This window comes from Rhincodon typus, chromosome 20 (assembly GCF_021869965.1).
Source record: "Rhincodon typus isolate 14 chromosome 20, sRhiTyp1.1, whole genome shotgun sequence".
Lineage (NCBI taxonomy): Eukaryota > Metazoa > Chordata > Chondrichthyes > Orectolobiformes > Rhincodontidae > Rhincodon > Rhincodon typus.
The window spans coordinates 43,426,767-43,442,936 of record NC_063351.1 but is presented as its reverse complement, the minus strand read 5'-3'; the positions used below and the strand labels follow the sequence as shown (position 1 = coordinate 43,442,936).

At 43.8% G+C, this 16,170-nt stretch overlaps 1 protein-coding gene across 1 annotated transcript in view; it reads left to right on the top strand.

Moving 5' to 3' along the window:
* LOC109913141 (zinc finger matrin-type protein 4-like) overlaps positions 1–16,170 on the top strand; it is a 215,192-nt gene that overhangs the window by 102,430 nt on the left and 96,592 nt on the right. The window contains exon 3 of the mRNA XM_048608978.1: positions 5,301–5,460. Coding sequence (XP_048464935.1) covers positions 5,301–5,460 — 160 coding nt within the window. The remainder of the gene's footprint in view (positions 1–5,300; positions 5,461–16,170) is intronic.

The following is a 16,170-nucleotide window of genomic DNA, read 5'->3' as shown; positions in this document are numbered from 1 at the left end:
GAATGACCTGTTGCAACCATTTCCAAAATGAATTCTGCAATCCAACGAGACAACATATAATGGAAACACCACGTGTTTCTTTCCATTATGGAATTCCCAACTGATCTGATCTCTTCTCATTTAATCACATCATGTAGAATTTCAAAGGTCAAACTGTTTCTCATCAATTGTTATTGTGCAGACTCTTGATTTGATGGGTCACGTTGTACTCCTTCTCACTGACATCACAGGGACTTCCTGGGAAACAATTGCTTCCAAATTCATTGTCAACAAATTGAATTGTGATGGAATAAATTTACTGTTACTTCACCAAGCACCCAGGATTCTGCAAAGATTCTCCCAGATCGGTGAGGTCTGTACTCATATCCCAATAGGTATAATATAGCTGTCTATAAAGCCATTTCTGGTCTTCCTCATGTGCTAATAGCAGGCAGTTGAAATACTGGCAAAGAACATATAGCACAGACACAGGCCATTCAGCGCTGTTAGTCCATGCTGTTGTTTATGCTTCAGATGAGCCTCCTCTTCAGCTCACCCTCTCATCATAACCTAACATTTCTTTCTCCCTCACATATTTATCCAGTTCCGCCTTTAAAACCATCTGTACTGTTCACCTTACCTTGTAGTTCCACATTCTCACTGCTGCCTGGGTAGCTGGTTTATAAAATGTAACATTGGCTTCTTTGAAGATCCCCATAGATTAATGTTCTGCTGTTATTCAGTACTTTATTTCTTTCTTCGTTCACAGGATGAGGGCATCACTGACTAGGCAGCATTTATTGCCCATCCCTAACTATGAGTCAACCCCATTGCTGTGGGTCTGGAGTCACATGTAGGCCAGACCAGGTAAAGATGGCAGTTTCCTTCCCTAAAGGATATTAGTGAACCAGATGGGTTTTTCCTGACAATCAGCAATGAATTCACAGTCATCATTAGATTCTTAATTCCAGATATTTATTGAATTCAAGTTCCAGCATCTGCTATGGTGGGATTCAAACCGAGATCCCCGGAATGTTAACTGGGTGTCTGGATTAACAGTCCAGTGATAATACCACTCGGCCAGTTGCTGTTAATCATCACAGTAATCCAAATGTTGCTCCCAGTGACAAAAGCAACAACGTTGTATTTGCCACCAGTGATTGTATCATTCTAAGAGTGTATCAGAAGGAAGTGGACAGATGGTGGATTGTCTTAAGGCCACTTACACAAAGTGTAATTTGCACACATGAGCTGTGGTTGAATGGATAGCCTTTGAGGTCAAAACTTTGTGGGTTCATAGTCCCGTTACAGTGAGGGAGTGCTGCACTCTCTAAAGGTGTAATCCTTTGGATGAAATGTTAAATACACAGGATGTAGAAGAGTCCAGCATTATTGTCGCTTGCATTGACCATGCATATACTTGTGGGGCCACATGGCCTGTTTTTGTAAACTAAGTTATTTCCTAAACAACTGGCATGAACAAGCAAATGTCTCTCTTTTACTTTACATCTTAATTACAAGTGAATTTGAACAGTCCAATAGAAAGTGCCAAAACTTTCTATCCCCTGAACGGACCTAAGAGTTTGCGGACATCATTTCCGTTTCCCAGTGAATGAGCCAGGGAGGGCCCATAGTTAGAAATTGGAAAAGACAATATTTTCAAGCCCCATGGTCTATAAAGGGTGAATGGTCAGGAGACTAACTTAAGTGAGGTCCAGAGCAGGTGGGACTTGAACCCAATCCTTGGCACAGAAGTTGAATACAATAGTTAGTTAACAACCCCAATACCGTACAACAGGAGGAGGCCATTCAGCTTCTCAGGCCCTCATCCATCATTCAATGAATGCGGAATTGACCTGTGCCTTCATTCCATCAATGTGACGGAACTCTATACGCCTGAATGCTCTTGGCTACAAAGTGAATGTAACAATCTCAGCTTAAAAAAGGCTCATCAAGCTTGTATCTCCTACTGTTTTGTTGGAGAGAGTGCTGCAATTCTACCACCTTCTACGCAAAGAGTTTCCGAACTTACCCCCGAATGACGTGCCTCTTATTTTAAGATTACTAGGTTTATCCCATAACTAGCCTATACACTTCTTTCAAATTGTAAAAGCTCAGCCAAATCAATGTTAATGCTTTTAGGTTTCTGGGAATGCAAACACGATTTCTGTAATCTCTCATCATAAGCAAACCCTTTACTGGACTCCTGTTAGCAATTTCAATGAGCTAAACCTTAGATGTAGATTGTCCTCAGACATTCTGCTGTTCTTCCCTTTTGGCCCATCATGTCTGTACCTGCTTGTTACATGAGCCTCATTACCTCGTGCCAATCTCATGCCCCATGCTTTTTCCATACCCTTTTCACAATCCCCTCCCCCCAACTCTTCTGAAGTATGCCAAAAATACAGTGGCATCAGGGTTTCTGATGAACTTCAGATCAGGTTATGGTAACACAGCATCAGAAAGCCCAGGACATTCAAGTCTCGGGACAGGCTGTTATCAGGATGAAGATTGCCTTGAGTAAATTCCAAATGGCAGTGATGGGATGATCAGTGATACACTCAGGTGTAAAACATCCACTTGGTTTTGATGCTCAGAAACTAATAATTCAGAGTGAAGAATAACAGTGCGTTGTAATGAGTGTTTGCAGGTTGACTGATTATATGGGACTCGGCTGCAAGTGTTACCTAAAGGTAATACATTTAGCTTTCACATGATCAATTCAATAAAAGAAAACCTTATCTAACTTAAACTGTGTCAGTTATGGTTCAGTGCTAGCACTATCATCTTTTCCTCATGGAGGATCGTGTGACTTTGGAGCTGTGCACTCCAGCAGGCAGTGGGGACGAGTCATTGAATATTTTTAAGGTCAGAAATCGCACAACCCCAGGTTCTAGTCCAACAGATTTATTTGAAAACACAAGCTTTCAGAGCCTCAGTCCTTCTTCAGGAGTGAGTAAGGCTTTGAAAGCTTGCGATTTCAAATAAACCTTTTGGACTATACCCCAGTGTCGTGTGATTTCTGACCTTGTCCACCCCAGTCCAACACCAGCACCTCACGTCATTAATATTTTTAAGACAGAGACAGATAGATTCTTGTGAGGCTGTGTCATGAAAATCAATCAGGGTACGTGGGAATTTGGGACACGAGTAGATCATCATATTGAATTGCAGAGCAGGATTGAGAGGCTGAATGGACTATTTCTGGTCCTAATTCCTGTGCGTGTCCGTGTATCTCTGAGTCAGAAGATTGTGTATTAGAATCCCATTCCAAGGACTTAGGTGTGTAATGCCACTCTGCACTCCCATTGCAGTACTGAGGGAGTGCTGCACTATCAGAGATGACACAATTCAGATGAGAATTGAAACCCTGTCTGCCTTTTCAGGTGCATGGAAAAGATTCTATTTGAAGGAGAGGAGGTGTCCAGAACAATATTTATCTCCCCTGTGTCACAGAGTCAATGAGTCATGGAGTCATACAGCACAGAAACAGACCCTTCGGTCCAACCAGTCTGTACCGAACATAATCCCAAACTAAACTAGTCCCACTTGCCTGCTCCTGGCCATATCCCTCCAAACCATTCCTATTTATGTATCCATCCGAACATCTTTTAAACGTTGTAATTGTACCCACATCCACCACTTCCTCAGGAAGTTCATTCCATGCACAAACCACCCTCTAAGAAAATGTGCCTCTTATGTCTTTTTTAAAGCTCTCTCTTCTCATCTTAAAAATGTGCCCCCGATCTTGAAATTCCCCATCTTAGGGAAAAGACAACTACCATCAACTCTATCTATACCCCTCATTATTTTATAAACTTCTATCAGGTCACCTCTCAACTTCCTGCTCTCCAGTGAAAAAAGTCCCAGTCTATCCAGCCTTTCTCTACAACTCAACCTTCCATACCTGGCAACATCCTGGTAAATCTCTTCTGAACGCTCTCCAGCTTAATAATATCCTTCCTATAACTGGGCGACCAGAACTAGACATAATATTCCAAAAGAGGCCTCACCAATGTTCTGTATAACCTCAACATAACGTCCCAACTCCTATACTCAAAGCACTGAGCAATGAAGACAAGCGTGCCAAATGCCTTTTTAACCACCCTGTCTCTATGTGACACAAACTTTAAAGAATTATGTGCCTGCACTCCTAGGTCCTTCTGTTCTACAACGCTACCCAAGGCGCTATCATTAATTATATAAGCCTTATCCTGGTTTGTTGTACCAAAATGCAATACCTCGCATTTATCCAGGTTAAACTCCATCTGTCATTTTTCAGCCCGTTTGATAAAGATCTCTCTGTAATCTTAGAAAACCTTCTTCACTGTCTACTGTGCCACCAATTTTGGTGTCATCCACAAACTTACTAACCATGCCTTCTATATTCTCATCTAAATAATTTATATAAATGATAAACAAAAGAGGACCCAGACCAATCCCTGTGGCACACCGCTGGTCACAGGCCTCCAGTCTGAAAAGCAACCCTCCACCATTACTCTCTGTCTCCTGCCATTAAGCCAATTATGTATCCAATTGGCAAGCTCACTCTGAATCCCATGTGACCTAACTTTACTAATTAGTCTACCATGCAGAACATTTTCACAGGCTTTACTAAAATCCAAGTAAACATCTACTGCTCTGCCATCATCAACATTTTTGGTAACTTCCTCAAAAAACTCAAGTTTGTGAGACACGGTTTTCCTTGCACAAAACCGTGCTGATTATCCCTAATTGATTTTTGCCTCTCTAAATGCCCATAAAACCTATCTTTTGTAATCACCTGCAACAATTTACCCACGACTGAAGTCGGACTCACAGGTCTGTCACTCTTCAGTTTCTCCTCACAACCTTTCCTAAACAGAGGTACAACATTAGCCACCCTCCAGTCATCAGGCACCTCACCCTTAGTCATAGATGATACGAATATTTCTACAAGGGGTCTTCTGCAATTTCTCCCCTCATTTCTGACAATATTCTGGGATACATTCTGTGACCTCACTGCCAAGGTTAATTGGTTATTATCACATTTGCGGCTTCTGGGAGCTTGCTGTGCAAGTTAGACGCTTCATTTCTGACTTCATTGCAGAGTTCAAAAGTATTTCATTGGCCCTAAAGTGGTTCAGGTTGTCCTGAGGTTGTGAAGAGTGCCACAAAAATAAAAGTCTCCGATTTTATTCATGTAAGTGAGACGCGTTTACAGAAATGGAAGTCTCTTTCGGTGCCTGGTATATTCGGGCAGATGTACATTCTTGTTTTCGAGATCAGGTAGTTTAATAATCCTTCTCTTTTTCTCTCTGTCTCTCTCGTTCTCTCCCCAGGAAAGCGATGATGGAGAGGTGGATAAAAACAAGTGCTGCACGCTTTGTAACATGTTCTTCACCTCAGCTATTGTAGCACAGTCCCATTACCAAGGCAAAACGCATGCCAAGAGAATGAGGCTGGTTCTGGGGGAGCCTCCTATACCTCCCAGGACAACAGGTAAGCCTCCTTGGGGACATCCCAACAAAAATCGCGTAGTTAAAGGCTCTTTGAAGATCACAGCTGATTGACCGCTTGGTGGTTGGCATCCGAACACAAACATCACAGACCCCTGTGTACAGTAATCACCAGGGTCCTCTGGGCTTGTTCTGTAAATTAAGAAGTGTCAGCCGTCGCTCACTGTGATGCCAGAGTGGAACGTCATGGGTTCAAGCCCCCAAACTGTAGGCTGAAGTGCAGAATCGAAACACACTCTCCCAGTGCAAGTATTGAGGGAGTGCAGCACTCTCAGAGGTGCTGTCTGTCCTCACAAACACAGAGAATGCTGGAGAAACTCAGCAGGTCAGACAGCATCTGTGGGGAGAGAAACAGAGTTAATGCTTCCAGTCCAGTATGACTCTTCTTCAAAATGTCATGTTGTATAATCACGCTCACTACACAGTATGACCTACTGCTCAAGATGAAGGCTATTGAGACCATCTTCTTTAAGAATAAGAAACAGCACAGACTAATTGGTCTAATGTGGTCAAGGAAAACCACTTCCTGGTCTAACTAGAAGAGTCGCTTGTAGTTAACAAAATATAGTTTATTGTGTCACAAATATAGAAAATGCTGGAAAAGCTCAGCAGATCTGACAGCAGTTTCTGTTTTTGATTTTGATTTTCAGCATCTGCAGTTCCTTTAGGTTTTATATCATTTATTGTGTGTTGGCTTCTGATTCCTGGTTACATTGTTCTGATTGTCATTGTTACGGAGTGTTTGAGAGGAACCAGATATTGGATCTCAGTCCTTTGGGATCCTAATCTGGCCAGTCCACATTATGTCCATATGATGTCATCATGGTGGGTGCTGCTTGTGGAATGCCTTAGTATTAACCCTTTCAGGCCCATATTCAGAGCCTGTCTTCTCCCTTGGCTGGGTGTGAAACATCTTATGTCCAGGATTTTGAAGAAGAACAGGGAGTCTTCCCTAACGTCCTGGCAAGTATGCATCCCTCAACCAACTTGCTAAAAAGTGCTTATGTGATCAAAGTTCTTCAAGCTTGTACCCCCCAATCTTTTGGGGGCAGCTGAGGGGGCAGGCTGGCTCCACTGAAAGGTGGCACCTTCGAGAATGGAGCACCCGCTCAGTACCAACATCAGATGCCAGCCTGGGTCCTGTGCTCAGAAAGGCTCTGGGGTAGCATTTGAATGCTTAGAATCTTAAGCATTATGAACCTTAGAATCATAGAGTCATCCAACACGGAAACAGACCCTTCGGTCCAACCAGTCCGTGCCAATCATAACCCCAAACTAAACTAATCCCACCCGCCTGCTCCTGGCCCATATCCCTCCAAATATTTATTATCCATGTACTTATCCAAATGTCTTTTAAATGTTGTAATTGTACCAGCATCTGTTACTTCCTCTGGATGTTCACTCCACACACAAACCACTCTTGGTGTAAAAAAAAATGCCCCCCATGTCACTTTTAAATCTTTCTTTTCTCACTTTTCAAAATTTGCCCCTGGTCTTGAAATACCCCACCCTAGGGAAAAGACATCTGCCACTCACCTTATCTATACCCCTCATGATTTTATAAACCTCTATAAGGTCACTTCTCAACCTCCTATGCTCCAATGAGAAAAGCCTGGAGTAGCATCTGAATGCACAACCTCATGACAATTGGAGAGGGGAGTGTGCAGCGGGACCTGGGTGTCCTTGTGCATCAGTCTTTGAAGGTAAGCGTGCAGGTACAGCAGGTGGTAAAGAAGACAAATGGTAAGTTGGCCTTCATTGCGAGAGGTTTCGAGTATAGGAGCAGGGATGTGTTGTCGCTGTTTTTCAGGGCCTTGATGAGGCCACAACTAGAATATTGTGTGCAGTTTTGGTCTCTTATTCTGAGGAAGGATGCTCTCGCTCTCGAGGAATACAGCGAAGGTTTACCAGGCTGATTCCGGGGATGGCGGGACTGATATATGAGGAGAGATTGACCACGTTAGGATTGTTTTTGCTGGAGTCCAGACACATGAGGGGCAATCTCATAGAGACTTATAAAATTCTAACAGGACTGGACAGGGTAGATGCAGGGAGGATGTTCCCCATTGTGGATGTGTCCAGAACCAGGGGTCACAGTATCAGGATTCGGGGTAGACCATTTAGGATGGAGATGAGGAGACATTTCTTCACCCAAAGAGTGGTGAGCCTGTGGAATTCATTACCACAGGAAATAGTTGATGCCAAAACATTGAATGTATTTGAGAGGCGGCTAGATATAGCACTTGGGGCGAATGGGATCAAAGGTTATGGGGAGAAAGCAGGATTATGCTGTTGAGTTGGATGATCAGCCATGATCATGAAGAATGGTGGAGCAGGCTCAAAGGGTCGAATGGCCTCCTCCTGCTCCTATCTTCTATGTTTCTATGTTTCCAAGTCCCAGCATATTCAGCCTCTCCTATAATTCAAACCCTTCATTCCTCACAATATCCTGGTAGGTCTCTTCTGAACCCTCCCTTGCTTAATAATATCATTCCAATAACAGGGAGACCAGAACTGGACACAGTATTCCAGAAGAGGCCTCACCAATGTCCTGTCCAACCTCAATATAACATCCCAACTCCTACATTTAAAGATCTGAGCAATGAAGGCAAGTATGCTAAACACCTTCTTAAACCTTCTGTCAGAGGCATGGGTACTACTGTTCTGATCCCAAACAATGTTATTAAAGTACTTCATTGATTATGAAGCACTTTGGAATGTCCTGGTGCTACAGTAAGTGCTGTACATACACAAGGTCTTTCTCTGTACCAAAGGTTAAGAACTCAACAGGATGAGTGGCCTCCTTTTAAGACTTTATGACTATTTATTTGTGGATGCTGGAGCAGGTTCTGCGGCTATTAGCGGGGATATGTGTTCTATTTTAATGCTTCTCCAAATGGAAGCAAGCTGCTGAGTTTGTCGTCTGAAGAGGAGCCATTAGGATGGTTTCTAGTACCTGAAATGTAATGTTCAGACGCGGGTGTGTTGAATCTAATTGCAAGCACTTTGCAATAATGTTCTGAAGGTTAATTTTATCGAGCACCGATTTAAATTAGTAAAACATCATTCATAATGATCACCGTGCCAGGGATGCTAACCTTTGGGAAATCAGAACTGGAATCAGTGATGCGACGATTTAGCTGATTATTAAAAACATGTTAATTACAATGTTCCAAAATTCCATTACTTGTTTCTGATTAAATGCTTCACATACATTTGTTTCCGCATTTTTGAGATCCTAAACTAAGGTCCTTTCATTACTTCACGTCTGCAGTCCTGCCACATCCAGTCGCGCATTGTGGTGGGCAGTTAAACCACTCTCTAGATGATGATGTTCCACAAATATCCCCATCCTCAATGATGGAAGAGCCCAACACATCAGTGCAAAACATAAGGCTGAAGCATTTGCAGCAATCTTCAGCCAATGTGTTGATAGGACAATCCATCTCGGTCTCCTCCAGTGGTTCCAAGCATCACAGATACCAGTCTTCAGCCAATTTGATTCACTCCACATGATATCAAAAACGGTTGAAAGTACTGGATACTGCAAAGACTATGGGACCTGACAACATTCTGGCAACTGGTATATTAAGGTAGTGTCCTGGGCCCAACCATCTTCAGTTGCTTCATCAATGATCTTCCCTCCATCATAAGGTCAGAAGTGGGGAAGTCCGCTGATGTTTACACATTGTTCAGCACCATTCACAACTCCTCAGATGCTGAAGCAGTCCATGTTCAAATGCAACAAGATCTGGACAATATCCAGGTTTTGGGCTGATAAGTGACAAATAATATTTGCCCCCCACAAGTGCCAGACAGTGACAATCTCCAACAAGACATGACCTTTCCATCACCCCATGATTTTCAGTTGAATTGTTCACTGAACCCCCCACTATCAACTTGCTAGGGGCTCCTGTCAACCAAAAACTGAACTGAAGTCACCACATAATTACAGCGGCTACAAGAGCAGGTCAGAGTCTTGGAATCCTGTAGTGAGTAACTCACCTCCTGACTCCCCAAAGCCTGTCCGCCATCTACAAGGCACAAGTCAGGAGTGTGATGGAATACTCCCCACTTGCCTGGATGGGTGCAGCTCCAACAACACTCAAGAAGCTCGACACCATCCAGGACAAAGCAGCCGCTAGATTGGCACCACATCCACAAGCATCCACTCCCTCCAGCACTGACGCTCAGTCGCAGCAGTGTGTACCATCACAAGATGCGCTGCAGGAACTCACTGATCCTCCTTCAACAACCCCTTCCAAACCCATGACCGGTACCACATAGCAAATGCATAAGAAATGCCACCATCTTTGGATTCTCCTCTGAGTTACACATCTGACTTGCAAACATGTCTCCATTCCTCCTGTGTTGCTGGGTCAAAATGCTGGAATTCCCTCCCTAACAACATTGTGGATGTTCCTCCTCCCTAATGGTTCATGAAGGCAGCTCACCTCCAGCTTCTTAGGGCAATTATTGACAGACAATAAATGCTGGCCTAGCTAGCAACACCCACATTCCATGATTTATTTTTTTTAATATGTTTTTCTGAAAACATATGTTTTTTGAAATTTCTTTGCTTCTTTTATTCCCTAGCTCTTAGCCCCACAATTCACCTCAGCCACTGTCTAAGGCCAACCCAGACCATTCACAATCTTGGTGTCAGGTTTGACCCCAAGCTGAGTCTCCAATGACGTTTCTGCACCATCACCAGCTCTGTAACATTGCCTGACTACGACCCTGCATCAGCTGTTCTTCTGCAGGAACCCTCCTCCATGCCTTTGTTACTTCCAGACTTGACCATTCCAAGTGAACTCCAAGATATAGGAGCAGAATTAGGCCATTCGGCCCAAAAGGACTGCTCCACCATTCTATCATGGCTGATATGTTTCTCAACCCCATTCTCCTGCTTTCTCCCCATAACCCTTGATCCCTTTATAATCAAGAACCTCTCTATCTCTGTCTTAAGTACACTCAATGACTTGTCCATTACAGCCTTCTGCAACGTTGAATTCCACAGATTTCCCCATCCTCTGGCTGAAGAAATTTCTCCTCATTTCAGTCCTAAAGGGTCATCCCTTCACTCTAAGGCTGTGCCCTCGGGTCTTAGTCTCTCCTACTCGTGGAAACATCTTCTCCAGTCCACGCTATCCAGACCTCTCAATGTTCTGTAAGCTTCAATGAGATCTCCCCTCATCCTTTTAAACTCCACTGAATACGGACCCAGTGTCCTCAACCGCTCCTCATATGACAAGCCCTTCATCCCCGGGATCATTCTTTAAGCGTCCTCTGGAACCCCTCCAAGGGCACCTTAGATACGGGGCCCAAAAGCTCTCACATTTCAAATGCGCTCTGACCAGAGCCTTATCCTGCTTCAGCAGTACATCACTGCTCTGGTATTCTAGCCCTCTCAAAATGAATGCTAACAGTGCATTCGCCTTCTGAACTGGCAACTGAACCTGCATGTTAACCTTAAGTGAATCCTGAACTAGGACTCCCAAGTCTCTTTATACTTCAGATTTCCAAAGCCTTACCCCATTTCGAAAATAATCTATGCCTCTATTCTTCCTACCAAACTGTATAACCTCACACTTTCCCACATGGTATTCCATCTGCGAATCCTTTGGTGTCTCTCCTAGCCGTTCCAAGTCCTTCTGCGGCCTCCCCACCTCCTTAACAGTATCTGTCCCTCTCATCTTCCACAGAGCTAATAATGAGCTTGCTCCAAAATTTTGCTGTAAACATCTTACCTTGCACCAGGTCCTCTTCGCTCTATCACCTTTGTGCTCACTGCCCTGCAGTAACACCTGGTCTGAAAATTTTAAAATGTTCTTTGTGCTTTTCATATCTCTGAAGCCTCCCCCTCTCTATATATTTATATATTCCTCTATCTCAACAACACATCACCACCACCACCACCCCCCCACCCCCACCAGGTGTCTGCGCTTCTCCAATTCTAATGAGTATCCCCACTTACGGGGCGACACGGTGGCTCAGTGGTTAGCGCTGCTGCATCACAGCACCAGGGACCCGGGTTCAATTCCATCCTCGTGCGACCGTCTGTGTGGAGTTTGCACGTTCTCCCCCTTGTCTGTGTGGGTCCCCTCCGGGTGCTCGGGTTTCCTCCCACAGTCCAAAGATGTGCAGGCTAGGTGGATTGGCCATGCTAAATTGCCCATAGTGTTCAGGGTTGTGTAGATTAGGTGGGTTATACAGGGATGGGGATGGGTTTGGGTGGGATGCTCTGAGGGTCAGTGTGGACTTGTTGGGCTGAAGGGCCTGTTTCCACACTGTAGGGATTCTACGATTCTACTTGTAATTGCACTGCCATTTTGTGGCTTACTTGGGTCCTAAGCTTTAGAATACACTCCCTAAACCTCTCCCCCTCTCCTCTTTGTTCTCCTCCTTTAAGACATTCTTTAGACTCTGTCTCTGACTGAACATTTGGTTACCTACTTTAATTTTGCTTTATTGTTCACTGTCAAATTTTGTTTCATAATCTCTCATGTGAAGCACTGAGGATGCTTTACCAGATTAAGGTGAGATATAAATGCACTTTATTATCATTGTTATTGCTCTGTACTCGAATCAGCTCATGCATTGTCTGTGAGTATGTAAGTGGAACATGCTACTGCAGAAACTATACAGCCAAGACAACTTCTAGCCGTGCCTGGAAGGAAATGTACATATGCATGCAGACTAGCTATATGCTCACACAAATGAAGACACACACACACACACACACATACACACAGCTATGAGCATTCACACAAATATATGCAGACAAGCACACACACATAAAAATGCACACAAACACACACATACACACAGATGCACAACACACATGTATATTCAGACATACAAACATACGCCTGCACGCACACACACACACACGCACGCACACACACTCTCGTACACACACGCACGCACACACACACACACACACACAAAGGACATTCTCGCTATTGATGGAGTCCAGTGATGGTTCACCAGACCGATTCCCGGGATGGCAGGACTGACTTATGAAGAAAGATTGGATCGACTGGGCTTACACTCACTGGAATTTAGAAGAGTCAGGGTGGGATCTCATGGAAACTTATAAAATCCTGATGGGACTGGACAGGCTAGATGTGGGAAGAATGTTCTTGATGTTGGGAAAGTCCAGAACTAGGGGTCACAGTCTAAGAATAAGGGGTAAGCTTTTCAGGACTGAGATGAGGAAAAATTTCTTCATTCAGAGAGTTGTGAACCTGTGGAATTCTCTCCCACAGGAAGCTATTGGGTCCAGTTCGTTAGATATATTCAAGAGGGAACTGGACATGGCCCTTGCAGCTAAAAGGATCAAGGGGTATGGAGAGAAAGTGGGAGTAGGATACTGAAATTGTATGATCAGCCATAATCACATTGAACGGTGGTGCAGTCTCGAAGAGCCGAGTGGCCTATCCCTGCACCTATTTTCTATGCTTCTATGCACATATGGACATACAGACACACAAACATGCACACACTTACAAACTCATTGTGACGCATATCCATACATAGATACACAATCACACACATGAACATGTAGACACAAACACACAGACATATAAACACACGGGCATATAAACCAACACAGACACACATAGACACAAACACATGTAAGCATGCAAATACAGACACATAAACACACACATATACAAACACACTTGGACACATGCAAAAAGACAGGCATACACAAAACAGATGCAGACACACACATACTCACACTCACACACACACACAGACATACAAACGCACACGCGCACACACACAGACACACACATGCACAAATATGCACACACACACTCGCACGCACTAATGCGCACACGCGCGCACACACACACACACACACACACACACACACACTTGCAAATGCAGACACTTGCACACACAGGTAAGTAGATATATACTTAGATATATCGACACAGAAAACATATAGCCACATACATAAAAACATATTCGACCACACACATATGCGGAAGCACATACAGAGACACAAAGAGATAGGTATATATGTACACGCACACACACACACACATAAATGTACACAGACACAGTAAAGCCCACATGAGCAGATGCACATACAGTGAGATACACACTCTCTAACACACATGCACTCTGTGCACCAGACTTACTTAGTAGGACGCTAAATTTTTTTAAAAATCATTCTTGGGATATGGACATGACTGGCAAGGCTAATGTTTATTGCCCATCCCAACCTTCCTTTGATGAGGTGATGGTGAGCCATTTTCTTGAACCACTGCAATCCGTGTGGAGTGGATACACCCACACTGCTTTTCGGGACACAGTTCCAGATTTTGACTCAATGACAGTGAAGGAACAGTGATACAATTCCAAGCCCCGGATGGTGACTGGGATTCAGGGCATGTGGGACATTGACATTGGGGAATCCAGGCACATCCCTTGAAAAACATAGCTGTCACAAGCTACTAATTGTAATTTTACAACCACTAAGTAACACTTTCCTTTTGTTGCTGCTGAAAGTAATTTGCCAGCTTTCTGTCCAGCTCTATAACTGTTCAAATCCTCCTGGGTATCCTGCTGTCACTTCCTCTGTCTTACGTTTAGACTTCAGGACATTTTGCAACTCATACAGAATTGTATCTTCACTCACACTCACTTGGTCCCAATCACCCATCCATCCCCATAGGCTCACTGGCCTACATTGCCTCTGAATCTAGCAACACTCAAGTGACAAATTGTTTTTAAGTCATCTCCATAGTCTGTCCCACACTGCCCCAGCCCTTACCCCTCCACCTCCATATGTGAAGATGAAAATAAGATGAGAAAATACTTTACAGAATTGAGGAGCCCTGGTTAGTTGGATGTGGCTTTTAACTACAAAGACCCAGACATTGATAGGAATTTAGAATGTTTATAGCTTAAAGGAAGTCCACTTGACCCATCATGTTTCTGCCAATTAAGAGGGTTATAAAGAGATTTTCTAGTGTGGAGAGGTGATATGAATACTAAGGAGAAACTCTTCTTGAGACAGAATCTTAAAGACAAAGTTATCCAAAAATGATCTGTCAGTGTAACACTGCAGTTACAATGGGTGGTATATGTAATAAAGCAGAGCACTGGTTAATGGGAATGGTAAAGCAGTTGCTTTAAGCTGTGGTGTTTTAACTGATAAGTCAGAGACTATATGAGTGTGAACCAGCCAGCCACCCTGTGCCTTCTTCAAGCAAATGAAGGCACCTGGAGAAGGAAGATCTAGAAGCAACAGTTTGACAAGACAGAAGGACCATCTCAGTGAAACCTGGTGACATTAAACTGCCTTCTCAGTCTTTTCCTCCATGCTGTACACCAATGTTTTATTTTTATTCTATGTGTGTGTGTGCGCGTGTGCATGTTTGTGCCTGTGTCTGTGTGTGTGCATGCATGCGTGTGTGTGCGTGTGCATGTGTGACTGTGTGTGTGTATGTGCGCGCGCGTGTGTGCATGTGCATGTGCATGTGTGTGTGTGCGTGTTTGTGCGTGCGTGTGCATGTGTGTGTGTATGTCAAGTGGAAGTTTATGAGGAGGTTAGAGTTTTACAAGAGTTGGATGTCGATAGTTCACAACCTGTAGTTAGAATATATTTATTTGTTGGAAACAGTAAGCATTGCCTGCTCACACACCAACTGTGGGCAACTGAGCATGTGTGCTATTCTGGGAAGGCCCATGCACGCAGTTCCAGAACGCTGCACCCTGTGACCATCTGATAATGTCATACACAAAGGTACAGCAAAGAAGCATGATATTGAAACAGAGCGTAGAGGGGAGTGGAGTGAGGACATGGGGTGGACGAGGGTAGTGAGGTTGCAGAACAGATGGGAGAGTGAGGATACAGTATGGACAGGAGTAGTGAGGGTGACAGATGGAGGAGAGGGTGCCAATGTTTTATGGAGAGGAGTGAGGACATAGGATGGAGGGAGAGTGAAGAGGAGGGAGTGAAGATGAGAGATGGAGGGGGAGTGAGGACGTGTTATGGGAGTGAGTGATGGTGGTATCTGTGGGACATTGTCTGTAAGGTATGATTCCATGAGTATGATTACATCAGGCTGTTTGTTGACGAGTCTGTGAGACAGCTCTCCCAATTTTGGCACTAACCCCCAGATGTTGGTAAGGAGAACATTGTAGTGTTGACAAGCCTGTGGTTGCCGTTGTTGTTTCCAGTCGAGACTTTCTCTTGTTTGATGCAATTGAATGGCTTACCTGTCCATTTCAGAGGACAGTTAAAAATCAACCATATCACTGTGGGTTTGGAGTCATATATAAGCCCAGACTAAGCAAAGAAGACAATTTTCTTTCCCTCAAGAGCATTTTTAAACCAGGTGGGTTTTAATGACAATTGATAATGGTCATTATTAGACTTTTAATTCCATTTATTTTAATTTAATTGGGATTCAAATGACACCATTTGTTGTGGTAGGATTTGAACCCGTATTCCCCAAATGTTAAAGGAGTCACTGTGTTAGTAGTTCAACGACAATCACACTGCATCATCACCACCGCTAAATACATCAATCTTTTGTTCTGCGAAAACTAATATTTATAGGCCAAGATAGCAGGAACTGCTGACTCTGGAGAATCTGAGATAACAAGGTGTAGAGCTGGATGAACACAGCAGGCCAAGCAGCATCAGAGGAGCAGGAGGGTCTAGGCC